At 42.7% G+C, this 26916-nt stretch overlaps 3 protein-coding genes and 1 long non-coding RNA gene across 5 annotated transcripts in view; 2 read left to right on the plus strand and 2 right to left on the minus strand.

Annotated features, from left to right (window-relative positions):
* Positions 1-18108, minus strand: part of afg2a (AAA ATPase AFG2A) — a 78299-nt gene extending 60191 nt beyond the window's left edge. Inside the window, exons 1-13 of the mRNA XM_088431839.1 lie at positions 17937-18108; positions 16922-17046; positions 16176-16333; positions 15850-15908; positions 14531-15124; positions 13750-13879; positions 13620-13676; positions 13252-13375; positions 12211-12312; positions 11622-11775; positions 5120-5274; positions 1702-1911; positions 28-81 (exon numbers count right to left, since the gene is read on the minus strand). Of these exons, the coding sequence (XP_088287965.1) occupies positions 28-81; positions 1702-1911; positions 5120-5274; positions 11622-11775; positions 12211-12312; positions 13252-13375; positions 13620-13676; positions 13750-13879; positions 14531-15124; positions 15850-15908; positions 16176-16333; positions 16922-17046; positions 17937-18078 (2064 nt within the window). The 5' untranslated portion in view covers positions 18079-18108. The remainder of the gene's footprint in view (positions 1-27; positions 82-1701; positions 1912-5119; positions 5275-11621; positions 11776-12210; positions 12313-13251; positions 13376-13619; positions 13677-13749; positions 13880-14530; positions 15125-15849; positions 15909-16175; positions 16334-16921; positions 17047-17936) is intronic.
* Positions 4890-5396, plus strand: LOC148413433 (uncharacterized). The gene is made up of 2 exons (XR_015867652.1): positions 4890-5021; positions 5115-5396. It is a non-coding gene; the product is annotated as an uncharacterized LOC148413433 (long non-coding RNA).
* A 504-nt stretch (positions 18109-18612) lies between the features above and the next one.
* On the plus strand, positions 18613-24643 carry nudt6 (nudix (nucleoside diphosphate linked moiety X)-type motif 6). Its single transcript, XM_088431390.1, has 5 exons — positions 18613-18910; positions 19870-20073; positions 21029-21084; positions 22601-22655; positions 22968-24643. The coding sequence occupies exons 1-5, from the start codon at positions 18682-18684 to the stop codon at positions 23339-23341; spliced, it is 918 nt and encodes a 305-aa protein (XP_088287516.1). The 5' UTR covers positions 18613-18681; the 3' UTR covers positions 23342-24643.
* Positions 20712-26819, minus strand: fgf2 (fibroblast growth factor 2). Of its 2 annotated transcripts, XR_015867593.1 has the most exons (4): positions 26638-26819; positions 25487-25590; positions 24894-25132; positions 20712-21060 (listed from the first exon to the last, which is right to left on the minus strand). XR_015867593.1 is itself a non-coding variant. In XM_088431392.1 (3 exons), the coding sequence occupies exons 1-3, from the start codon at positions 26810-26812 to the stop codon at positions 24947-24949; spliced, it is 465 nt and encodes a 154-aa protein (XP_088287518.1). In that variant the 5' UTR covers positions 26813-26819; the 3' UTR covers positions 21988-24946. The 2 variants fall into 2 exon arrangements, 1 of the variants encoding a protein (XP_088287518.1); XM_088431392.1 differs by lacking the exon at positions 20712-21060 and having other exon boundaries at positions 21988-25132.
* Positions 26820-26916: the final 97 nt, after the last annotated feature.

Below are 26916 nucleotides of genomic sequence, written 5' to 3' on the forward strand. Positions count from 1 at the left end.
AAAAAAAAAAAAAAAAACCTAACTTACCTCTCGCACAGCTCTTTCTGATTCGCCAACATACTTGCTGAGCAATTCGGGACCCTGAAAATTCAACAACGGAGGATGTAAGCCAACCTTTTCATAGATTGGGATACTTGAGACATGAATTCAGCCATTTGCAGCCATTTTAAAGCTGCCAAAAAGCATTGCGATGACACCGAGGCAGCCATTAACATCATAATGTAAACGGAAGAAAAGTGCGCTGATTTGAATTGGCTTTCAAATGCCAACCAACATTTGGCATCTTTGTTTCCGCCTCGGTGCTAGGCCGAAAAGCGAACGCAACCTTCAGCATCTTCGCTCCTTTTCATCGACGATTGTAAATGGATGGCCGCCATCCAAAACGCACCAGGCCAGTGCTTCAAATCTTGGACGAGGATCCTGAACTTCGTCAGTCCTAATTCATTCCCGAGATTTCTTTTTCTTGCTTGGCTGGCATTAAGCAGATAAAGTTCCACTTAGCCTCCCAGGGAGAACTTCCTCCCGGCTGAAGTTTCTTCTTTCAACACCTGCGGGGCGGCAAGAGTGGATTTTTTACCCTGATGCTTCAGTTAAGTGTAGGATGACTCAGTCATCCACTTGGTTTCGCCAAACACGCAAAAAAAAAAAAAAATCCTGCTTAATTAGCTTTAGCATTATTTCCACATGCAGCTAACTAAGCATTAGCATTAGCATCACTTCCCCATCCTACAACCAAAAGCAGATTTCAGGTCTGCCAGTCATCAATCAAGACTATTTTTGAATGATTGCTCAATTAGCATTAGCATTATTTCCAGATGCTGCTAAGCTTAACTCCGCCTTTCTTCAAAGAAGTCGTTTTTTTAATTGCTGTTTAATTAGCATTAGCATCATTTCCACATGCTGCCAAGCAACAGCGGACTTGAGCTCTGCCTTTCCTGAAATTAGCACCGGCATCCTTTCCGCATGCAGCTACATCTTCCCGTCTCACACGGGAAGCGCTTTGAAAGACAATCGCTGACAATTTGGCTCATCCGTCTCTGTCAAGACGCCGTGAATGAATGCAGGAGGCAGAGGCGGGCTGAGGTGACAGCGCTGGGGGTGATGAATGAAAATGGACAAACACCGGTTCAAAGGTCACACAAGGAAGCTCTTTGCACAGGAAGTGGGGTAGTGACATGTCTCTCCTGGGGAGGGAGGGGGGGGGGGGGGGGGTCCATTTCTTTGAGATGATGATGGACATGTTAAGAGCGTGGATTCAACCCATGAACATTATTTGATGTCATATCATTAGCCCAAAAAATAAAAATCAAAACAAAATAAGGTAAGTGATTTTGTACTGATTGGGAGTTTTGTAGAGCTGCTTGTCATTATTGACATTGAAATACAATACATATAACAAAGTAAATGATTAATTTACTGCTTAATTGACTCATTTATTGAGAACTTAAATAAAGTGAATTACCCCAGTAATTTTAGTCTCTAAATTTTAGAGTCTAAAATAATGAATAACTTAAGTAAATAATTTATTAATGACTTAATTATTAACACAATTAATTACTTATACAATACAGGTCGATGAATGAGTTAATAATCACTCAAATTGATTTGCGGATGCCTGCAGAAAGCCCGTTCAAATATCACATAGCCCAATTAGAGAACCTTGCATGCAACATTTTCGGCAACGAAGAGAGACAAACTCACTTTGATGGCCAGGAAATTGAGGCCACTTTCATTGGCCAGGGCTTTTGCTATCATGGTCTTGGAGCAGCCTGGCGGCCCGTACAGTAAGACGCCCTTCGGCGGCTGGATGCCCATGCGGGTGAAGGCCTCGGGGTGCCTCAGGGGCCATTCCACGGCCTGCTTCAGTTTCAGCTTCACGTCCTCCATACCGCCCACGTCAGCCCAACGGACCTGCATGCAAAACATCTTTTGTTTTTCTCTCCAGGTCCAATAGAGATTACATATATATATGTATATATATATATATATATATATATATATATATATATATATATTTTTTTTTTTTTTTTTTTGGGGGGGGGGGGGGGGGGGGTTAGCCTACAAGTACATTGAAACATATTTGTAAGTATGTTTGAATGAGTTTGCCAGTCAAAAAATGGCGCCAGCAGCTCCACGTAACCATAATATTGCTAATATTATTTATAGGCGCGTTGAATGGGGGGGGACAAAAGGTTTTCTCTTTCCTGGAGGGGAGGAGGGGGGGGGGCTTTGTAAAATAATAGAGAAGCACTGTCTTAGACAAAGCCAATGGAGATAAATTATCCCGGATGGACAAAAGCGTTTTGAGCATTAAAAGGGAATATTTGGAAGGACGCGAGGAACTGAAAATTGCGGTTGAATTATGAGCCCACGTACGAGTCAGCCAACGGCCGCTCGTATGCGCGAGGGCGGGAAGCCAGCATCTTCCCGCAATAACGCTTCCACTCGCAATCGCTTCCGACCTCCGCGTCTTCCGAGCGGCGCTTTTCTGCGCTTATAGGTCAATTTTCATTCAAGTGGCCATCATGTGCATTCAATAACTGGTCCCTCAAAAACAAAAACAAAAAAAAAACCTGAACATGCCGAAAGCAGTTTCCACTGATGGAAAACAAACAGAAGAATGCTCCTGGCAAAACGCTTATATCTTCCACCTGTTTCCCAGATGGGGAAAAACTTATCTGTTTCCAAAGTCATAAATGCGTAAGGGGAAGGGGATTACGAGCCAGACAGGAACCCAAAAGCAGAACAGAGTTGCAGAAAACGTGCAAAAGCACCTTGTTTATGTCATCATCTTCATTTGTGTCCACTGTTGCGTCCATTTTGTCCCCGCGAGCGAAGCAAGTTTAATGATGTCGAGCGCGTTGAGTCACCTTATGAATTTTGCTGTTTCCTAATGAGATCTAGCTTATGCTTTTGTGTCCACCGCTGCGTCCAATTTGTCTTCGCAAAAAAAGTCAAAACCATTTGAAAAACGTGTGAGACATGCCGCAAAGACTCTCCGAAACGTCCATAAATAACACGGGCTAAACATTGCTAAAAAAACACGCTTGAAGATCCATCACTTCAATATAAAGTGGATATGAAAAGTCTACACACCCCCGACGGCCAGTATTCGCGATCTTTCTTTGTTTTATACAGCAGATAACTTATATGCTCTTGGAGAGCTAAAAATGTTCATGTTGACAATCTACTCCTGTTATCAAGTCGTCATTTGCTCTTTATATATTGATATTTTCGCTTGGGATTCTTCCCTGTCTTTGACCCGTTCCCCCTCCGCCAACAGAGGGTAACACATCGCAAGTCACCGGCGCCGTCTCCGGGGAACGAAGCACCTAATGGAAAGCTGGCGCCTGGCCACATACTGTAAATACCAAGCAATTTATGGACAGCGCCGAGCGAGCGAGCGAGGGAGGGGGGGGGGGGGGGGGGGGGGGGGGGGGGGGGGGAACGGGCGGAAGGAGACAGAGGGGAGGAGAGGATGAGAGAGATATATGCCGGAAAGACGAAATGCTTGTTTTGACAGCCGGGATTGAAAGAAATGAAAAATAAAGGCGTATAAACGGATGCACTGCGGTAAACGATCCCAAAAGTAACACAATAGCGCCACTATTGATTCATTGCATGCAAAGGTCACACCGGAGCGCACGAATCGAGAAACAAAGCGAGAACTTCTGAACCGCGAGCCCCGCGTGCCGACCGCTACGGCGCTGTGCTTAAAACATAGTTGATTTCAGAATGAATAAGATGAGGTAACTTGTCATAAAACGAGTCGGGCAATAATTGACATGCGGAGAGCGAAGCGCGGTTTGCAGTGATTGGAGGGGCCTTGCGAGGAACCCGAGGCACGCATTCATCCATCCGGCCTCCGCTGGAAGTTTCTTATATAAAAGGGATTAGAAACAAATGTTTGCACTCATGTGGATATAATCAAGTCCGCGGCTGTGTGGCTAGCCTTTCGGCTGAGCTGCCAAGGAGGGAGGGGCGGGCGGGCGGGCGGGCGGGCGGGGGTCACTTTCCAGTTCCAGGAAGCGGCCGCAAGGAGCGAACATGGCTGCGTGTGCGCAGTGTGGCAAAGAGGCGGCGCGCACAAGATACAACGAGCATATCTTCGTTTTCTTTTTATTTTTTTTTAGTTGTTTTGAATTTTGCCGTCTGGCGAGAAGCCCGGCTGAGTCCATCTGCTTTCAATTACCAATAGAGGATGATGTTAACCGTCTTCCTGTCCATTATGTCCTACATATGCAATGTCAAAACATCCTGCGTCTTGTCACTGCCCCCCCCCCCCACACACACACACACTTCTTTGAGGGGAGGTTATTTACACTCTGGCTCACATTTTATAAGGCGAAGTGAAGGCATTTGAGATTGAAAAGGGAGGCCAGGCTACTCTTTTGTGTGATTCAAGTTCATCTCACGGTGTCGGGTATCAATTATGCTCCCAGATTTGATGGATTCATTCAAGTGGTTGAGGGAAAGTCTCAATAGAGCAAGCATCTCCCTTGTATGGTTTGCAACTCGCTAAGTCAATGTTTTGTTTTGGTGAAACGTCAGTAATAACAGCCAAGAGTCCAAATGCTCCAATTGGGCTGAACTCATTTGAGGGATTTTCATAATACGAGCCCCCGCACCTAGCGCCGTTAGCATCCAACACTGCAAAAGAATACTTCAAACGGGCTCCGGATTATTGAGGAAAGTTTCTCAAAGAGAAAAGACTGGTGGGGAGCCTTCCCGGTCCATTGGGATAGCCGCCGGTGGATACACCACAACAGCGATGGCGGTGTGTCAATCGATTGTAGGGGAACACCTACATTATTGGAATTTTGATAACGGAGATTCACTTGCGGATATCTGGTTCATCGCAAACTTTCCCGGACAGGCTTAGTTGGACTGGACAACAAGCTACTTCTTCTGATGCATTTGCACGAGCGTACAACGATGGATCCAACCATAACTTGAACGCAACAGTAGAATCGTCATGTGGAAAGGCTGTCACCGAGGAGAAGTTGGCGTTTTGACTCAAAGTAACTGATTGTTAATTCGGCTAATTTACAGCCCATTGTTGGTCGGCCTGCACCCAAAAAAACTGTTATCTGGACTCTCTCTCCTGGGCTTAGGTTACCTTGGGCACGTCGACAGAGACCTCCCTCATGGCGCTGGGCTTCACCACTGACATGGCCCACTGCAAGTCGGACAACGTGACCGTCACTTTGCCCATCAGCTGCTGGTCTGACGGATCGTCCGATGCGCCAATGGCTCGCCTCAGGGCATTTAAACCTGCAGAAAGGACAGTTCATCAGGGTACTGTTTGTGTATTCTCAATACATTTTTTCAATATCTTCTTCCAAAAATGTGCGTCACAGTGGGTACATTATTAAACAAAAAAAATTTGAAAACCACTGCTTGAATGTATTCAGGACTATCACTATTCCGTGAGTCATGGAGCACAGTTTAATAGTTTTTAGGTGATATATTGATCTCATGACAATGTGAACAGCATGCTGAAAGCTTCGTTGGAAGACCAATTTAATTAAAAGCAAGTACCGGAGGGGAAAAAAAAAAAAAAAAAAAACTTGAATTGTTGCCTTCCCAATAAAGCGGGACATTTATTTGCCAAAGTAAGGGCAGCGGCGAGGAAGCGGGACTTGTTTACGACGACCCGACCGAAGGCGTTTCATCCCGGCTCCAGCTTTTAATCCAATTTAAACTGCGGAGCTTTTGGGGCTCGCTGAGCGATGCGACGGTACACGTCTGACAAACGCCAGTCGAATGAAGGCTAATTCCCTCCTTTTTGACATGGACGGGACGCGCGCGAGGCTTGAATAGAAGACAAGGGCGTTAAAGCCGGGAGGAGTCGGGCAAAACATCCATGTGTCACTATCAAAACTCAGCCTTTGTTGGCCTCACAAAAGAAGTCGCGGGAAAGCGATTAAGGAAAAACCAGCAGGGCGACGAGTGAGTTTCCGCGCACAAAGCCGAGGATATCGGCAAGAAAGGACGTATTTATTTGCCGTTATGAGCATTAAAAACAAGGCATAAAAGCGAGACGAGTTATTCCAAACGCTCAAAACGGACAGGAGGAATGCGCCGTTGTTTCACGGTGGAACTATTTCAAAATCAAAATGTCAGAGCCGTATTTATCGCCCCGGCATAAAAGTCTGGGAATATTTACGATATTCCGCGGTTGCTGTGAATCTGACATTGTAGATGGAATTTTGAGGTTTTACAGAAAAGACGATGACGTCACATACCAAAAAATAAATAAATTGGAAGGCAATCGCACTAACATCCTATCAATCATACGCACTCGGGTCAAGCGGGTCGGTATGTACTAGCGCGCATTATAATCGACCGACAACCATTTAAAACAATTATCGGGATTAGTGGTGCAACGATTAATCAAATAACGGGCAAATGTTAACAAATGTTAACCTACCGCTAACCCTTCTACACTATCAATTTGATATAATGCCCGGGGTTTTTGATGAAAGAGATGGAAATTAAAATATACTTTGAAAAAAAAAAAAGATTCAAGAATGAACCAATAAATAAATGACGAAATGACCGTATTTTGAAACCGTAACCCAAGTTTAATACCTTACTTTGAAACTTAAACATTGAGTTTAAAGCCCTAATTTGGAGCCCTAGTTTTAGTAAACCCTTCCTTGAAACCCCAAAATCTTTAATTCCCTACTTTGAAGTGCAAAATTGCTTTAACGGGCGCTGCTATTTTGGCTAGCAATGGAGTTCAAATAATTTAGGCTTTTTTTTTTTTTCTGCATCAGAGTTGCCAAACTAATTTGTATCATAGGGGCCCATTGTAGTTATCGTTTCTGTCGGAGGGCCGTTACAGCAGTGGTCAATTACATCTTAAGTACGATCATTACATATTTACTTAGTTTCAAAATGTGTTGTTCAGAAGGTGGGATTGTTTACAAAAAAAAAAGTGTTGATAATTTGTCATAATTAGGATTTCGCGGGTCATATATGATGATGTGGCGGGCCGAATCCGGCCCCTGAACCTTGACTTTGACACCGGTGATCTACATAATGAGATCCACAACGAAACTAAAAGCACAGATCGTTTAAACTGTAAAAACACCACCATTAATCATCCCGAGGCGGGCAACAAATTGGTATTCCTTGGCATCAAACTTGATCATGATAAAACGTGTCAAAAAAAAAAAAAAAAATCGCAAAGCTAACTTCCAGGGGCGTTCAAGGAGCCCGTCCCAAAGCCAAACGTTCTTCCTTTCATATGCCACTGGCTACTCGGTTTGATGTGGAACACGATGGATTTGCCAGGTTACATACCTGAGCGCTCGCCAAAAAGCGTCTGGCTAGCATGGTTAGCAATTCCAAGAAAACAAACGAGAAAATGTGTCCATTTTCCGGCCCTGACGGGTCGTGGGCAAACGCCGACGATCCTGCCGATCTTTGATTCATATGATGAAGAGCTTCTCCGCAGGAAATATTATCCAATTTCTCTGAGAGCTATTGATTTCTTCCATCGTAAACAATAACTCGCAATTTTCCCTGTCACAAAAAAATTCCAGAATTGGTCGAATTTGCTCACCATTCGTGGATAGACCAAGTCCAGGAATAAGTCCAAAAAATGGCGGGTACTAAATCAAATAAATCATTGATCACTTGAACTAAAGTAGTCTCTTACTTGATGTAATTCGGTGATGCAAATATTTCACGTGCAAAAGACACTTGAGGGGGTATGTGAAATTTTAGCAGGGATCAACAAATCTAATCGGATAATTTTTAGTCCTGTGACAGCAATGGTGCATTTTTTTCTTTTCAAATTGAGATAAAACTACTTGGAACAGGAAGTAAATGGGTTACGCTGATGGAATTACATGATGTTACAACTATCTTTTAGAGATTCTGAAAAAAAAAAAAAAAAAAAAAACACCAGGAGATACCACTACCACAACATGTTCAAAGTCTTATTTTTCTATTTTGGTTAGGGGGTACTCGTTAGGGGGTGCTAGCTACGGAAACGAAAGTTGTCAAATAACGAAGGAAGGCCGGTTTTATAACTGGAAATGAAAGCCTGCATGCGGGCAATGATTAGTAGTTCCAAAGCCATCCCGCAATTGCGTTTCCAAGCCCACATTGGGCTAACCGTATATTAGCGACAAGCGTTTCCAGCGCATGTGCGCGCCTTCTCGCTCGGAACCGGGAGGGGGTTCTTGGTGTGGCGAATGTTGAAGTGGTCCGGACGGGAAGGGAGCCAACGTGCAGACACGATTAGATTTTTCAGCTTAAGGTTGTAGGGGAAACAATTCGCGCGATTGGTCATCTTGGACTCCCGTCAAGTAGTAAACATATGCTAGTTAAGTACGCTAGCGCAGCTTAGCTTGCTTGAAATGTTCCAGAAAAAGACAAAATTTGTCCGATTAAAAATTTGGTACAAGAAAAAAATTAAGTTGCAATGAATTATTTATTTATCTTTGCTGTAAAAGTATTTTTTTGACAATTATTTCCACTTGACGTCTTTCACTGCCGTTGACGGCTACAGACGTGAAAAACGGAGCTAGAACTGAATTAAAGGCTACAAAAAGGCAATTTGTTTGGGCTGAATATTCTTTTGCTTAAACCTTGTGGCATTATGTTACAAATGATGGAAATTCCTTTATTTATTTATTTTACGATATACGAAATAATCAATGGTAAAAAACACTAGGGAGCTGAAATTTCCAGCAGATGGTTAAAACATGTCAAATTTCAAAATGCAATGATTCTGACATTTCTATGTGATTGCAGCTGGACGTGCGATATTTTGTGTACAAAAAGAATTATTGTCCAAATTTTGGACCATATAAAACCCTAAGAATTACAATTTTTGAGATGCATGTGAATAGGATTTATGGGACTGGTTTTTCTGGAATTTTTACAAATTATAATATTTAATCTAATGTTAAATAAATCATTTTGGGGTTTATTTATTCCAATAAAATCATTAAAAAATATATTTTTTTTTACAATTATCAAAAAAAAATCTAGATTTTATTGGCCTCAATTGTTTTTTTCCGGTAATTTTGCTCGCTGAGGAAGAAGAACGCCGTTTTAGCAAGCTTCTTTTCTCTTGGGCCACGTTTTGAAAAAGCATCACTAACCAACTCCATACTTTCATCATGTTTTTTGCAAAAGTACATTCTTCAATCTTGCAATCCATCTCGGCAAAGAATTCCGAGTCCGCATGCGGTTCAAATTAAAGCGTGTTGTGTTGCTTCGCCCCCCCCCCCCCCCCGGCCTGTCTTCCTCCCCGTCGGATGTTTTCATAAGCAAATCAAATGTGTGCTCGGACTGGGCCAAAAGCACTCAGAAGGGAGAAGATCCCCAAAGCCAAAAATCTGTTGGATTGAGTTTCCGCTGCCCCGCGGGCATCCGTCAAACTCCTTTGCTCTCTCCTGTCAGGCTTCTTGTCACAATGACCTCACGGGCTGCGCTTAGCCACCGCTAAGGGCCAAAGCACATATTGACAGTATAGACAAATCTTAATTCATTCAATGCCAAGGACGTATTTTCACGTATTTTTTTTTTTAAGAGTCCAGATATTCAATCCCAAATTCTTAAGTACATTTGGAAATCGACGTCCTTAATGTACTTAAGTATCGATTTAAAACTTAAGTATTTGAGAGTTAATGTCCGAACGCTTAAAAAAATGTGATAATACGTCTGTGGCATTGAATGAGTTGGCTGCAGTATTGTGTCTTTTTTTTTTTTTCAGGAGGGACACAATCTTCTATTTGCAGTACTGTGTGATAACTTGTTTGGTCGTGCAATCTCAAACTTTGACCTGATGTCACCATCTAGGTGAAATTTCAGCCCCTTGTCTTCTTTCAATGCTTTCCCTTAGATGTAAAATGCCTTTGATGTAAAGATCAAAGGATTGGACAAAACGTGTTACATGTACAGTAAATTGAAGCACCGACTAAGGCTTTGTTGACACTAACCAGGTCTATTTAAACACGCATAACCCAGAGGTACATATTGAAGAATTTACATGGCAATGAAATTATTAGATTTATGTTTATGCTCTATACATGGCACACTGGATCATAAGGCACACCGTCAGCTTTTAAGAGAAATTTCTTAAAATTTCAGTATCATAATTGAGTAGTTGTGTTGGTATCGGTCTGGGGAAAAAGTGGTATCGGATATCCGACTTTTTGTTGACGCAGTTGTATTTATTTCCATTTTCCAAATATTTACGAATTTTTCATCGAATTGTTTGGCGTCCCAGAGTGCATCATTGATGCCAAACACACACAAAACTCTTCCTGCACGCATCTGCCTTTTCATTTTCTTTCCGCCGGCTTTCAAGTCAAGCGTGCGGGACAAATCACTTGGGCGGGGGGGGAGCTCAATTACTCTCAGTTGTTACGTTGGAGAAACGGAGCTTTGTGTTTATTATTGCTCATAATCAATTTTACAGGCCCGCTTTTTTTTTGTTGTTATGGTGGGCTTCCCCTGTTTAACGTGGCTTGTAAACAGCGGGGCCCGGATGTGCCACAAACTAAACAAGTGCGCACACACACAGATGCGTGGAAGTGAGTCAAGTTCCGACAAAACGACGAATAAAAGCATAAGGGAATAAAAGATTTTTTTCTACTGTAATAAATGTTGTTTTTCACCCCCAAATACATATGTATTTTCCATCAAATGTTTTTACATCCATTTTATATTTTGTCATTTGAATCTAACGGGGACAGCCTCCAGTTTTTCAGGAGAATACTTGCATTTTCCTGAAATTTGACTATGAAGAAAATTAGATATAATATTTACATGGCATTATTTTTTCCATTCGCTCGGTTTTGCTTCTCTATATTTGATCTTGGATTTTTTTTCCTCCAGGTACTGAAAGAAATTCGCTTGTTCCCCTGCAAATCTTTCCAGATTTTCATCAAATGTTTTCCTATCTGTCTAATATTTGGTCATTAAGTTAAAAATCGTTAAAATGCGTGGCTCGGTGGGGCAGTGGTTAGCACGTCCGCCTCACAGTTATAGGGACCCGAGTTCGAATCCAGCTCCTGTATGGAGTTTGCATGTTCTCCCCGAGCCCGCGTGAAAGAATTTGCGCTACTGTATCTGCACCTTTACCGGGATTTCCAACACAAACTGAAACGGACTGCCTATGTTCCCACCAGCCACACGCTTTGGGACCACCCAGGAGTGGTACACACATACACCAAGTCGCTATGTGTGTCACTGGGGTGTGCGAGGGATGAGGAGTAGGAAGAGGACGTGGTTTTGGCGGTTTCTGTCTTTGGGATGGGAATACCGCGGAAACCCCCGGCTTCCTTTTAGCTTAATATCAACACGCGGAATCGAAGACACAAGCCATTTTGGAAGGAGTAAGTCAGTGGTGATTGTGGTTTGGGGGAAGCGAGAAAAGGTGTGGTCCGGCCATACACAGATTATCGGACAGATCATTAGGTACACCTGCACTTTAAGTCTTTTCAAATGGAGGCTTAGCATCCTATTTTGGGGAAAAGTTGAAATATTTGGGAAATTAATTTATAGTTTTATGTCAAAAAGTATATTATTATGACGATATTTTCCCAGGATGATGAAAAAGGGATGTGAACTATGTTACTTTCCATCCTTACCTGCTTCTTTGCAAACGGCGGCGAGGTCTGCGCCGACGTAGCCGTGAGCAACATCCGCCAGCCGCTCCACTTCCTGAGTGGTGGCGCTGCACGGCATCGGGCTCAGCTGCTTTTTCAGAATGTCTGCACGCTCGGCAGGACCGGGAACGCCGACCTGTCGGCGTGTATTAAAATGAGTGAAAATACAATCATGTGAAGCAGTAAAGGCATTTATAAAAATCCTTTGAAATCTCAATTGGGTTTAGGATGATCCTATTTAACCTTTGTGTAGTATTTTCTTTGATCTTTACATCAAAGGGAAAGCATTGAAAGAAGATACTAGGGAGCTGAAATTTCATGCAAATGGTGGAAACATGGCACAACCACTTCATTATCACACTAACAGGAATGTGCCATCCCTTGGATTCAATACTGTGAGAATGATGAAAGAAAATGACACAAAAATGGTCAAAATACTGCAAAGGGGTGAAATTCCATGTGCTTAACATAGAGCCTTGGGGAACTCCAAACAAAACTGCTCCATTACATCACTAAACATGGGAACCGCAATTTGAAGAAAAAAATCATGTTTGGATTTTCCAGTAGGTACCTCCAGCTCCTTGTCAAAACGTCCAGGTCGCCTCAATGCCGGGTCAAGAGCATGGGGCCGGTTTGTGGCCCCGAGGACCAGAAGCTGTCCCGAATGGCCCTCCTGGAAACAATCAAGAACAATTTTTTGTTTGTTTGTTTTTTTTCTAACTCCAACTGAGTTTTTCTCTGAGAAAAACTGAGATTCGGAATGGAATCGTGAGACAGTCAAAGATTCCCACCATGACTTTATACTGCCCCCTAAAGTATGGGAGAATATTGGCTGACTGCACGGGCAAGCTGCCCAAGTATAAAGTGCTGCAAAACACGTGGCGGCTGGACCCCGCATTCCATGTCCGGCATAAACCAATTTTGAGGAGGATGCGGAACGCTCTTTGGATTGAGACTCCACACCAGTGCGCCTAATTCCAGGCAGGAATGAAGGAGGACACAGAGGAAATGATTCGTCCAACAAGACCAATCATGTGCATAACCTTGATCCTCTGGACAGGAAACCTCTGAAAACAACTACTCCTCGCTGATAATCGCCCGGTTGCGGTAACCCAAGACGGTTTACTTGCCAGATTTTTTTTTTTTCCAATATGTGTGCATGTGTGAGCTGTTACGAAGTTCTGAAATACAGTAATCCCTTGTTTTTTGCCATTAATGTGGACAGAAAAATCCCTGCGAAAAGTGAAAAACCGCAAAGTAGCGGTTGGGGGTATGGTAAGTAAAAGCAAGTAATAGCGGTTGGGGGATGTAACTCCCGGGAGTTAGATTACAACTCCTGCCCTCATTGGTCGATGGTCACACCTGGAGCCAATCACGTGTCTTGTAGGAGTGCCCGTCTCTCTCATGAAACTCGAACATGCTGTTAGGCAAACGCGAAGGGAGAGAAGCACAGCAGCAGAGCATTGTAAATCTCTTACCGAGATTTCTTTTGTGAGAAAGGGATGGAACCGGGAAGGGATAACGGTACAGTTACCGCATAAGGTTTAAAAATTGAAGATTTAAGTAAATATGCCTACTAAAGTGGACCTCGGGGTCTCAAACGCATACTTACGGAGCCCATCCCGTCCATAAGAGTCAGCAGGGACGCCACCACTCGTTTCTCCACCTCGTTCTGGGCGCCCTCTCGCTTGGGACACAGAGCGTCCAGCTCGTCGATGAAGATGATGGAAGGGGTCCTGTCAAGCCAAGAGACACACACACACACACACACACACACACACACACACTTAGAGCAACATTGCTGGGTTCTAATGAAAAAGTTATACTTCAACGATGAAAAAAAATGTCTTCAAGCTCAGAATGCAAGACAGTCTTGAGGTATTTATCATTTTACATGAAAAAGTGAAAATTTTACCAGTTTAAAAAACAAAAAAACAAAATCCTGCACGCACATCTTTAGACGCATCATGAAGCGTTTACCTTTTGGATGCCTCTGCGAATATTTGCCTCAGCTTCTCTTCAGTTTCCCCGTAGAACCTGAAAAGGAACATTATTCCAACCCCGAGTCAGAACGTATGCTGTTGTCCGCTAGCTTAGCATTTAGCCTTACTTGCTCATGATTTCTGGCCCGTTGATCACGGTCATGTGAGCGCCCACCTCGTTGGCGATGGCTCTTCCGATCATGGTCTTCCCCGTGCCGGGAGGTCCGTACAGAAGAACTCCTCGGGGGGCCGGGATGCCTGATCGAGACGGAAGCTTTGTTTGGCATTCCACCCAAGATGCATTGGAATAGAAACACGTTTTCGTCTTGTAACATGAACATATTTAACCCTAAAACATGTTTTTGTTGTTTTTTTTTTTTCTGAGAAGTCCAATCCATCAATCTCAGGTATCAGAAATGGATCGTGGATTAAGAATAATTAATTGATTAAGTACCAAAGTAATCAATGTCTTTAGGTACTAAAGAAGCGAAATAATGTATTAATTTAGGTACTAAAAGAACTTAAGCAATTGATTACTTTAGTTTACTTTGAGAAGTTAAGGAGTAAAGCAAGTGAGTACTTTAAATCAATTAAGGACTAAATTACTGAATTAATCAATTACTTAAGTTATTAAGTTGCTGATTACTTGAAATCGATTCATGAATTAATTACTAAAGTAATCAATTACTTTAGGTACTTATAGATCAAAGTAATTGATTACTTTAGATACTAAAAGTACTGAGGCAAATGATTAATTTAGGTAGTAATGACATGAGTAATTAACAACGTCTTTGTGTTGAATGAGCGAAGAATTTTCATCCCCCCATTCCCATTTTATCTTTTTTGTTTCATACGCAGTTTTGAAATCAGCTATGAATAGATTTTTGTTTTTTTATCGTCCTTACGTACCGTAGCTGGAGAAGAGTTGTGGGTTTTTGAGCGGCAGCTCTATGGTCTCTTTGATAACATCCAATTGGCTGCTGAGGCCGCCAATCATGCTGTAGCTCACTTGTGCTTTTTGGGCTTGGGCATCCTTCTGCTTGGCTTTGCCTGGAAAACTAAGCTTGGTGGTGGAAGCCAGGCAATAGAAGGTGTCAGCACTCGACAAACCACCAGAGGGCGCAACGGGGATCCGGGGAGGACTTTCCTGGATGAGGAAACTGTCCAAACTGCTATTTTCTCCGGGTGTGTCAAGGTGGTTCGAAACGAGAGATGTCGGGGAGGATGGAGACGGGCAGGCGGCGTGTCGGTGTGGGGTGCTGGTGGCGGGGGTACCCCCGACGTCGTCTAAGGCGAGCAGGCCAAGCTGGAGGGAGAGGTCGGCGGGGGTGGAGTCCAAAGCGGGCGACTCCTCGGGGTCACACGGAGGAGGAGGCGGAGGTTGGAGGGACGGCCTCCGGAGGGCGCCGCCGTCCTCTCCTCGCACGCTTTCCACGTCAAGGCTGCACGGACGTCCAAAGTATGTCAGGGACACAACGTTGCCGGGGAGAATGATGTTTCCAACTGTCGGAAAAAAAAAATTTGAATACGCCTATTGTTGTGACTGTATTTACTAAATAATATTTAATAATGTGCAGTTGTCAATCTATGATTATGTTGTAATTTAAGAGGGAGGAAGTTCAAATTTCAGGGAAAAATGTTTATTACAAGACTGCAATATCTCACATCATTTTCAGAAGTTCAAAAAAGTTGTTTTCGTACAAAATTAATGAGATTAAACATTTTTCCTGTACAATTAATATGTTTATAAACACATTATGACACTTGCTGTCTGCTGAAAATAACATCACATGTGCTGAAGGCTTAGGTAACGACCAATCACAGCGCAGCTATCACATGACTCCCAAGTATGCTGTGGTTGGTCGTCACACAAGTTTTGAGCACAAGTGATGTCATTTTCACTCAACGGCAAGTGGAATATGTGTTTTAAACGTATGCATTGTACATAAAAAAAATTAATTCACAAAATTCTTACGGACGAAATATTAACTGTTGACTGATGAAAATGGCTAAATAAGATGACTATCCCTTTAATGACTTCTGTCCATTTTTCCTTTTAAATTAAGAACAAATTAATTAAAATATGAGGCAAGTAAATTCTGAAACAGTGACTCTTTTGCAAAATATTGTACTGCTAAGCAAAATATTGGTCGGCTAAGTAAACATTGCCCATAAAAAAAAAAAACAGTAATTGTAGAAAAAAAAGATCCTATGTGTTGGAAACTTACTTAAAGAATTCAACAGGAAACTCTTGAACTCATCCGTGTTTAATTTGTCATCAGCAGACCTGAAAGAATAAAAATGCAGTGGAAATGCGACCTGCAGTTGTACAAAATTGACAGCAGAGGGCAGCCTTTCACTTCTAACAGCATCATAAAAAGGACACGCAAAAGGAATTTGATTGTTGTCATGGTAACAAATCAATTGATTTCTACATAACGTCAGCTATTGCTCATCAAAACGCCTGCGATTTGCTTTAAATTGTCAATTTTTTCGAAATACATCCACTCCCTGAAATAAATGGCCTTGAAAGGACAAAAAAAAAAAAACTAACCTCGGTGAGAGAACGACTTCCTGGGCTTGAAGCACGGGACCCGTCACCGGCTGAAGCATCACCGCATCGCCGCATTTCACTTTCAGGTTGCTCTGCGCACCCTTGTGGAGGCCCACTTTCCCACTGGGGAATGCGGCCACGGGCCATCCAACACACACCTTTCAACATGGAGAAAATACAAAATGGCGGCTCTTTCCAGAGGAGAAAATGTATGACAAAACATCGGGTTTTATATATGTGCAAAAGTGAGAATATTTCCAATTTTGAATGGCAGTAAATGAGCCCAACATGGGCTAAATTTGACACCTATAGGGTGTACCTCTCCACCTCCAGGGACAGCAGCGTGGCATACTGAAAGTGACAATCTATACAATATTTTAGTTCATTTATATTTTAGTTTTTTTTTTATATGCTTTCCCTTTAATACCACACATCAAAACCCTCAAAAAAGCCCAAGTTTGGTCAAAATCTCCCCCAGGGGTCAATAAAGTTTCACTGACTTATCTGATAGTTTTGTTGATGTTCCCTTTAGCGCAGCTCCATCTAGTGGATGCGCAACACAACCCCACCAATACTGTAGCTTCTATTCTATGTGCCTTATATGTGAAAACAGTTTTAAAAATGGCCATTCATTGAAGGTGCGTCCTACAAGCTGATACGCCTTCAATGAGAAGTGCAGAAAATGATATACGCTATGATTTTTTTTTTTTTTTTTTTTTTTGGGGGGGGGGGGGGGGTAAGGCTACCTCCTGTCGCCCCGTGGAACTTGTGAGAAGGACGGGTCTGCCGATGCATACACCCGCTGACTTCAGCGAATTTAGGCTGAGTTGCGCTAGTGACCATCTGCAACTTTTGGGCGTTTTGTCATCAGCTGCAAAAAACAACAACAACAAACACAAAACATACATGCATACTTGAGAGATTTTCCAAAATAAAGGAGCATCTATGTAAAAATCCTTGTAAAATCCTTTAATTTTGTTAATATTTCAGTAAAACAACAGTTACGCATTTAACAGCGGTTATTCTGCCACCTAAAAAAAACTTTATTTTAAATTAAGTTAATGCTTTCTTTATAAGTTCTTTAATTTGATGAGACTTTAATATTTTTTCTATTATGTTAATAAAAATTTATAACAATTTTGTGGACAAATGCTTGTTTAAAATAAATTTACTTTCCTTTTTATTTCCCAAAAGCTCAGATTATACCAGAAGTAAAAATACATTTGAAGTTAGTAACTGCAATTACCCCAACTAACCACCAGGTGTCGCTAATGTAGCTATTTAGCTTCGAGTTAGAATATTTGCCGATTCCTGCAAACATTATGAGGACAAATGCTGCAAATTTTGTATGCTTATTGACATATATTGAATTTCAATTATGCTTGTAGTGATGAAAAATCATCACACAAGAATCTATGGCACTGACTTTAAAGATGGCAAAGACATGATGTTGCAAAGTAAAAATTAAATACTCAGCCGGCCGATTTGAACTACACTCACATGTGAATATTTTTGTGGGAGTGGCTAGAGTGTCCGAAATGCACGTGTTGATAATTTTTTAAGTTAAAGTTAATTTCGGCGACCTGCAGACGGGATTTTCGGCACCATAACCATCCCAAATGTATCTAGGAAGTCTGTTGTCGCTAGAACTACTATACAAAATTAAATTTGAATATAAGTTAACTACCGGCGTCCATTTCATCTCCGTGCAGTCACAAAACAAGTTAATTGAATTTTAAACCCTCTGCGTGTAATCAGTACCTTTCTCAACAAAGTCGATGACAGTGAACGTGTTGTTGCTTTTGCTCCCCTCGTGACCGGAAGTGTCCAAATTGCTCGAGTCACACGAGCTGTCTCCTTCATTCAAACGCTTCAATTTGCTTTTATTTTTCTTAGAAGCCATAATAAGGTGGAGAAATGCGGTACACGTGAGCTACATATTACAAGCATAAACACCGGGAGAACAGCTTCCGGGTTCAAAGTTGAACACCGCCCCTTTTACCGTAATGCATCCAAATTGAATAACGCTCACTGCGTTTTAGACTAAGGGTCACATTTATTATGGAAACGCTCAATTATGATTATGGTTCTACTTCCCAGAGATGAGTAGTCGACTACAAACCAAAAAAGTCATTTTAGGCTAACAGCCAACAGCACTAAATTTGGTTGTTTAAAAAATGCAAATCACACTTTTGTTAAAAATATACTAGGTAAGAGATCAAGAAGTAGCAATCATATTTAAGCTTGTGAATATCGTTGGTCTATTTTTATCCATAAAACAAGTGTTTTGAGTGAAAAATAGCTGCCGGTGGGAGGGTCACTAAACGAAAACTATGATTGGTGTACCCCCAGTGTTGACGTCATTTATTATGAGTTAGACCACGGGCGTCCTTTCAACGAAGCTTTACGGTAATTACGCAACGTCTAGGGCGGAAGTGGCTCAGCTGTCATTTAAAGACGCTTTTTCTTTTTAAAGCGAGGAAAAGTGTCCATCGGCAACAGTATTATGGCGGCATCAGCGTTTCTCTGTAAATTTCGAGTGGCTAGACTTTGTCGGAAGTGGTGTTCCTCCCGCGCGTTCACGTGCAGGGCAGCTGCCAATCAACTGTGGCAGGAAAAGGGCGCCGCGGCTCTCGCCGGCAGAGTGGACCGGTTCGGCGGAGTCACGGTAGACCTAGCGGATGTCGGTCTGCCGGAGGACATCAGCGAAAGTGCTTTCGGTGACTTATTGACAGGTTTGTTTTGCTCATTGAACATGATGTACTACTTCTCTGATACTGTTAGTCATTGGAAAGTGCTTGCACTGACGTCATCGGACCACCTAAATTTGGTGTCGGAAGTGGGATCAAGACTCGTTGCAATTTGGACAGCTCAGCTATTATTACGTCCGCGTATATATATTTTTTTTTAGCTGCTTCGTGGAAAGACGTATTGATTTTCATTTCGACAAATGTGGTGTCAGAAGTGGGATCGGAGAGAATTAATCATAGCTCGCTTGAGGGCATGCATATTTATTTCACCATCCATTGACATTTTCTCATTACATCCTAGATGCATTCCATCTACTGAGAAGCGGGACCCAAATATGTTGCATCTTTGAGAGTTAGGCCATGTGAAATTTTCTATCTTTGGTTGCTTGATGGCATTCATTATTACAGTTTCTTCCACTGAAACAAGTATGGTGTCAGAAATGGGATCCAAACATGTTGTAGCTTAGCCAGCTAGGCACACGAAAAAAAAAAAAAAACTTTCATTGGTTGCAATATGACATGCACAATAAATGTCTCTTCCACTGAGACAAGTTTAGTGTCAGAAGTGAGATCTATACAGGTTTCGCCTCAGAGGGCTAGGCCATGTAACATTTGTTCTCGCTGTTTTTTTGATGACATGCATGATTCTACCTTTCGCTGTATTTAGTTTGGTGTCAGAAGTGGGTTTCCAAACATGTTGCAACTCAGCCAGCTAGGCTACATGGCAATTACCATCATTGCCTGGTATGCAGTGTATGATTGTACCTACAACTGGGAAAAGTTTGGTGTCAGAAGTGGGATCCAAACATAAGTGTAGGCCATATGATATCGACTCGGATCGGTCGCTTGGTCACACGCAGGATTATCATCCCTTCCTCCAAGACGAGTTTGGTGTCAGAAGTGGAGTCCAAACCAGTCCTCTTCCTGTGACCTTGTCACCGCAGATTCCTTGGCCCGCTGGAAATCGGAGGGCAAGGTAGCAGTTTGGCTGCGGGTGCCCATAGCGCTGAGCCGCTGCGCCGCCGCCGCGTCGGCCCGCGGCTTCACCTTCCACCACGCGCAGGAGCGCCACGCCGTGCTGGCCCTGTGGATGGGCCCGGGAGAAAGCCGGCTGCCGGGTTTTGCCACTCACCAAGTCGGCGTGGCGGGTAAGCAGTCGCCTTCGGAAGTCCCGCACAATGTCCAGCAGAGGGCGCAGTGGGATTTCAATGATTGTTCTAACACGGTCTCCTGCATGCAATGTTGCTTTTTTGTGCTTTTATCAAGGAAAACGAAATAAGAGCCATGACTTTTCGGGGGAAATATATTTTTTTATGAATAAATACGAAAGGACAATAAAGAAAAAATATATTTACCAGTCATACTTAACTGCATTTTAATTACATTTTTCATAGCATAAAAACACTTTCAAACCTAACTGCATTTCAATCATTTATTTTCATTTTTTAAGTATATTTTCACACTTTTTTTGCTTGTCTATCCAGCCCTAATATGTTTTCTGAGTAAATCAAAGTTGCAGCACTATGTATTTTTAAAAAGTATGCTGTGTTGTGCATTCTAAAACAGAATGTAAATTTTCACTATATTTCTTGAACTTATAAAACATGAAATATTCCCCGCTACACACTAACAGGCTTCCAAAGTCCAATTTTTGGCTCGGCGCTAGCAAATGACATCAATTTCCACACGGAAATCCAAGTGGGACCTTGAACACATGCCTCTTTTACGCCACTGTGAAATACATTTTCAAAGGAGGACGTACCCCGAGGAAAAAGCCCCCCCCCTTCCTTCTTGCTTAGTCACAACCTTGAGAATAAATAAACGTCCACTCACTTTTCATTGACAAGTGCGGCTGAGTCACACAAGTTCTGTTTAAACTCCACAAAGTCCCCGTGTTATTGTAACCCCGGTTTAACAATCGCAAAGTCAAATATTTAGAAGGCCGCGTGGTTGAAAACCAGCGGCGGTTTGCTCCAGACCACTTGCCAATTTATTAGGCACCCACCTCAACTTTTGCTCTTCCTTCCTGGCGCGCTCACTGACATCACATTTGAACTGCTTTAAATATGAGTCAATGTATGTCTTAGCTGTACTTTTGTGTAGGCGCGGTGGTGGACGAGTCCAACGGAAAAGTTCTGGTGGTACAAGACAAGAACAAGGTAATTTGTCACCGTTACTGTGCCTGTTGTACAGCAAATTAGTTTTTGTTGCTTCAAAATATTGCATATTGGTGTGGTCCAATCCATGTTTTGAACACCTTGTTAACATGGCGTTACGGCCTAAACCAGAGGTACCCGATCGCCGGTCCACGGCTTGGTACCGGTCCGTGGATCAACCGGTACCAGGCCGCATGGGCTGCACCCGAAAAAAATCATGTTTTGGGGCTGATTTTGTTTTCGCTTCAACAGTTCATTCATTTGTGCTTAGTTTGGCTTTAGTTTTGTTTTTTTGGCGCCTCCTTTGGCCGCTGCCGATATTACATTTGTAGTGAGGAAGGACGGTGTGGCTTCACTTTAAAGCAGTCGCTGTCGATAACCCACATTGTTCTGTTTCTCTGTGAAATCTGGCCCGCGAGTGTAAGTTGTACTTTGTGTGAAATTTTGAGAAGACTTCAGCAGCGAGTTTGCCAGATTTTTTGCACCAGAATATCTGGTCTCGGCGCAAAAATTAGCTAGTAATGACTTGAAAATTCCTCCTTTGATGAAGCCTCTCTAATCACTCGCATTTATTTTTACTACTCGATTACCGCTAAAACTCTCGTTCGTTGACCCGGCGCAAACACACTCGCAGTTTATATATGAGCCCAATGAATGCACTGGGCTAGCGCCACAGAGCTCACACTGTACTCAACGCTCTTAAAATGAGTACGCGCTTACTTTCGGCGAGAAGGAAAACAAAAAACGCCCCGCTCGGATTTGTTTGCATTCCCTGAGGCTTCGAATAACATTTCTTCCACCCATACAAAAAGACAATGCAAGTGTTGCTATCGGCAACGCTAACAGCAACTCCGACCTGTATATCACAAAATATGTATATTTCGAAAACAAAACAGCAGTAAAGAATTCGATGAAAACACATACAAATACAACTTTATTTGTGCATTTTTGTCTTCCTCATACAATCCTAATGTGGATTTTACATTTCTGCGCTGTACACAAAATAGTCCTACAAAAAAAATAGATATACACACTCACTGACAGTATAATTTAACCAGCAGCATTTCCGTTATTAAATATAAGTGGTGAGACTATTTTTACGTTGACATTTCAATGAGTCACGCTTCTCAAGTTAAGAACACAAAAACATGTTACTGCGCTAGGCTAGCGACCACCTTTTATAAAGCTGCGTGGTGACTAAATGTTTTTTGGCTTGCAAAAGTTCTGATAATTGAAATAAAACTGCATTTTCACTTAAAATTTCCAGTGAAGTGTCAGCAAATAAACCAGCCTTCACATAAGGTAGCTAGCTAGCTAACTCGGTTCTTCTTCTGCTAATATTTTGTCCCGACAGAAAAAAAAAATCTCAGAATTGTTGACGACTGGCTGAGATTTAGTTTTGACCTGTGTGCTTCAAAATGCTCTATGAAATAGTTCTTGCTAAAAAAAAAAAAAAAAAAATGCATTGCTATTACAATACATGAAATGTTTATAACATATCCCATTTTTTTTTGGGCAGATGAAAAATGTCTGGAAGTTCCCTGGCGGACTATCGGATCTCGGAGAGAATATCGGTGAGTGTCGAGTTAGCATGTTAGCGAGAAGCTAACACGGTAAGCTTGGGGATCCACAAAATGATTACGAATAAATTGTTGAAAAAAAAAAAAAGTTCATACTTTAGTCAACTGCCTGCCCAGTAAAAAAAATACAAAATTTATGGCAATCAATGAGTTAATGACTCATATTTTCCGCACCACGCGGCGAAAGGTCGGAGAGCTCTTTCTGTAACGTACGTTCATTTGAAGTGCACACGAAGAGAAAAAAGCAGCTTTAGTATCATAGTCGTCGTAACTTCACGTGAATCGACCCCGCTAAATCTTCCCCAGGAGTGACGGCGGTGCGCGAAGTCTTGGAGGAAACGGGCGTGCGCGCCGAGTTCCGATCCTTGCTGAGCATCCGTCAGCAGCACGACCACCCGAGCGCCTTCGGCATGTCCGACCTGTACGTCATCTGCCGCCTCAGCCCGCTCAGCTACGAGATCAGTTTCTGCACGCACGAGTGCGAGCGCTGCGAGTGGCAGAGCATCGCCGAGCTCGCCCGTACCGCCCAAACCACGCCCATTACGTCCCGCGTGGCCAAGCTGCTGCTGCGCGGTCTGGAACACGGATTCCAGCACATCGACCTGACCATGGAGGAGATTCCCGCCGTTTACACCGGGACGTTTTACCAACTCTACCATCGCCAGATTCCTTCATCTTAGCCGAGTAACGCGATGCCAAGACCTAGTGTTCTTGGTTATGATTGGACCGCAACTACCTACTACAAATACTCTTTATCCAATTGAACTGGTTTTATTTTTTGAGAAGAGACATACTGGGAACAGCGCATTTGACGACCTTGTGTTCTTCCCTGTATGATTGGATCATCACAACTACCTACCAGGGATACCGTGTATCCAATTGGAGCGGTTTTATCGCAGCGAAAATATAGACGGGGAACGATGCCTTTGACAAGCAGCCGTGATTTCATCCCAACTCGGTAAACATGAATCACCTCGTTTGTTTCGGAGCAGAAGTCGGCTTGTTTTAGGATCGAAGAAAAGACTCGTCGAGTCTTGGTGGAATCCTAGTCGTTTATTGGCGCGGAGGTGAGGGTTTAATATTATTCGTTGGTGCCCGGCTGTCATTTTTTTCAAACCAAACAAAACTGTAATGATTGCTCCGTCGTTTTATTTATGTCCAAATTTTTGCTGGTTCGACTTTTCTCAACAAAATGGCCGTCCGTCAGTGATCGACTGGCAGTCAGTCTGAGTATGTCTACGTAAATATGGGTGCTGCCATCTGATGGATGACTTCCATTCTTCAGTTCGAATTGATTTAAGTAACAGCTGTGCTGTAAGTTGGAAACACTGCCATCCAATGGTCACAGTTAGCACTACGGCACTCAGATGGCTTATATTAGGTAAGCATTAGTCAAGGGTGTCAGCTCTTCCCCATTAAAAACGTATTTGACCAGAATTATTATTGTTATTACTATTTTAAGACGAGAATTCTCATCCATGGCACTGAATGAGTTACCAAGCATTAGAAAAAAAATACAAAATTTTGTTTCGCAAAGGAGTCACTATCACGCAATTTAGTAAAAAGTTGCTTCATGTTTCAGTCAATTTGCTCTTGATTTGAAAAGGGATAAAATATATATACTGTTCCTGTCACAGCATTAACAAGCATTAGAAAAAAGTGGCGTCCGGTGACAATACCTCGATCAAAATGCTGAATCTAGTTGGAACGAGCACTTCAAAAATGTCAAAAACCGGAGAAATTAAGGTTTTAGTTTCAGCAAAAATTGCCAATTTTTCTTCTAGAAATGATATTCCAAAACACCTTCCAGTTTGAAACTTCACTTCTACGCACACGAAAAAAACCTTCCTCGTATCTCCGTGACTTACCTCAAGAAACCTGCTTAGCATGTTTTACTCAAATTTGCCGAGTTGGGACCAGAAACTCGTTACCTCAGTGTATCATAAAATGGTGTATTAAACCGAACCTTATTGGCTTCACTAGTCTTGCATTGTTTTTTTTCTGCTCCAGTGCGGCGCTAAATGCAAAGAGACGCCTCAGATAGATCCCTCAAAATGCAGAATACATGTTTCCATCCAAGTGTTTCAAATGCCCATGTAAAAAGTCTCTCTCAAGAGTTTAAAAGTGCGGAAAAATGTGAATCCTCATTTAAACTATAAACACTTATGGGAATAATACGTAGCAGTTGTAAAAAATGATCACAGCAACTTCTTTCGGTCAGTGGCGACGTACCTTCACGGTCATCGCACCTTAGGAAATAAGCAGGACTCTGGTTTTGTCCCAGGTTAGCTCTTGGCGGACATCGGGAGGAAGAGGATGGCCTTCTGACCCGGTCCGGTTTTGCTTCCAGACTTGTACTGGCCAGTCCGCTTCAGTGCCACGTACATGCTGGGATACTTTCTGGAGCGGTACGTGTTGTAGTTGTTGCTCTCCAGGCGCTCTAAAAAATAACATTCCTCAGTCGCTCGTCTCTGAGGATGAAGACAGAGGGGTGTTACGGTGTCAATGCATTTTCTATACAGAGACAAAAATGTCTTTGCTGTCACGGAGACAAACAGTTAAACAAGTTAAACAAGCGTATCTAAACTAGACAAGCTATCTGGAGGTATCAGAAAATCTAATGTTTTTTTGTTTTTTTTTTCATGTCGTGATAGGAATTGTACATTTTTCTTTTCAAATTAAGACCAAATTAACTGGAACATGAAATAACGTATTACTAAATGTTGTTATACGGAGTACTCAGTCTAAGCTAATGCTAACAAACGAAGCAAAATGTCTTAAAAGGCTAACAAACAGTCAAATCTACAATAAAAACATACACTTACCGCTCCAAACAATCGTCCGTCTCTGTTCATGGCCAGGTAGCGGTTGGCGCAAACCCCCTTAATGACCACCTCCCCAACAGATGTGGCCTGCAACTGAAGCGTTACTGGGAAGAACAGATAAAACAGATAAAATACCGTGGTACCAACTGCGGAATGTGAAACTGCCTCAGGCGGGTGCAAGCTACCAGAAATAAATCAAAAGGTATCCTAGGTTTCCAAATTGTTTTTTTTTGGACCATTATAACATCAGAAGACGGATTATAGACACTACTACACAGTGAGATGATCTTAGAGAAAAGAATCTATCACTGTGTATGCATGGCACCAGTGTAACCATGAAACGGTCAGCCCTCAAGGAAGTGGTCTAGAAGTCACTGGAGCAATTAAGTTCTGAGGTGAATGGAGATCAACCAATCAGGGGCCACCAAAAGTGCAACACCCCCGCGACCAGGAGTTCCTTTTTGGGGAACGGTTCCATAGAAAATTCAGGTAAATCCGTAGCATCAATCCAAAAGGAAAATGTAGCACTTGCGTTCATAAATGTTCTGTGATGTAATCCAAATTTTGGCAGCTCTATTATGCTTCAACAAAAGTACTATTGATGGAGCTCCCCATGCTAACGATTAGCGTCTAATGCTAACACTCCTGCACGACTAATAATGCACTCCGGTTTCTATCACAAATGGTTGTTATTGAAAGGTAATTCAATTAAGTTACGTAACTCGTCTCTCGTAAATCAAGGTAGTTGCTGGAAATGTCACCGCGGCTCAGGAACAGAACTTTTTCCAAACATTTGTTTTCCCGAGGCGTTTTTCGAGCGCCATCCCGACTGCCTAAAAGTATTAACGGACCAAACAAGTCCTTCTTGGGTCTCCTAACTCAGGACTGTGTACAGTCTGCGCACTTAAGAAAGTGAAAGTGTCCTGACGTAACCTCAGCTGTTTTTTTTTTTATGATAATAGGCCTTAGTCATCAGGAAGTCGCTTCCACTGACTTCTTGTGTTGTTGTCTCGCGTGACGTTTGAAAGTGTGAGTCAGCATGGCGAGCCCGTTTTACTCAAGACAGACACGTTGATTCAAGGAAACCTTACATTCAGAACTTTGCACATTCGTTTGAGCTAGGCGAGCAAATAAAGACAGCGGGGACTTACTGTGAGGATCGTTCTTCTCTCGGATTCCGTCCACTCCCCCGTCCGATTTGATCCGCAAGAAGAAGCCCCCGTTTTTACAGTAGAGCCTCTTGGGCTCCTTGAAGGTTCCAGGTGGGAAGCCACCGCTCCCGTCTTCGGGCGCCGCGGGAAGCGTGGTGATCTCTCCGGTGGCCATCTCCTCCTCCTCGATCTCTCGCTCGGGCGACTGCTCCTTCTGGATGAGCCCCGCGGTGGCCTCCCACCCACCTCCCACTGACGTCCCTCCTCCCCCTCCTCAGA

The sequence above is a fragment of the Hippichthys cyanospilos genome, chromosome 13, assembly GCF_059441005.1.
Source record: "Hippichthys cyanospilos isolate Australia breed blue-spotted pipefish chromosome 13, RoL_Hcya_1.0, whole genome shotgun sequence".
Classification (NCBI taxonomy): domain Eukaryota; kingdom Metazoa; phylum Chordata; class Actinopteri; order Syngnathiformes; family Syngnathidae; genus Hippichthys; species Hippichthys cyanospilos.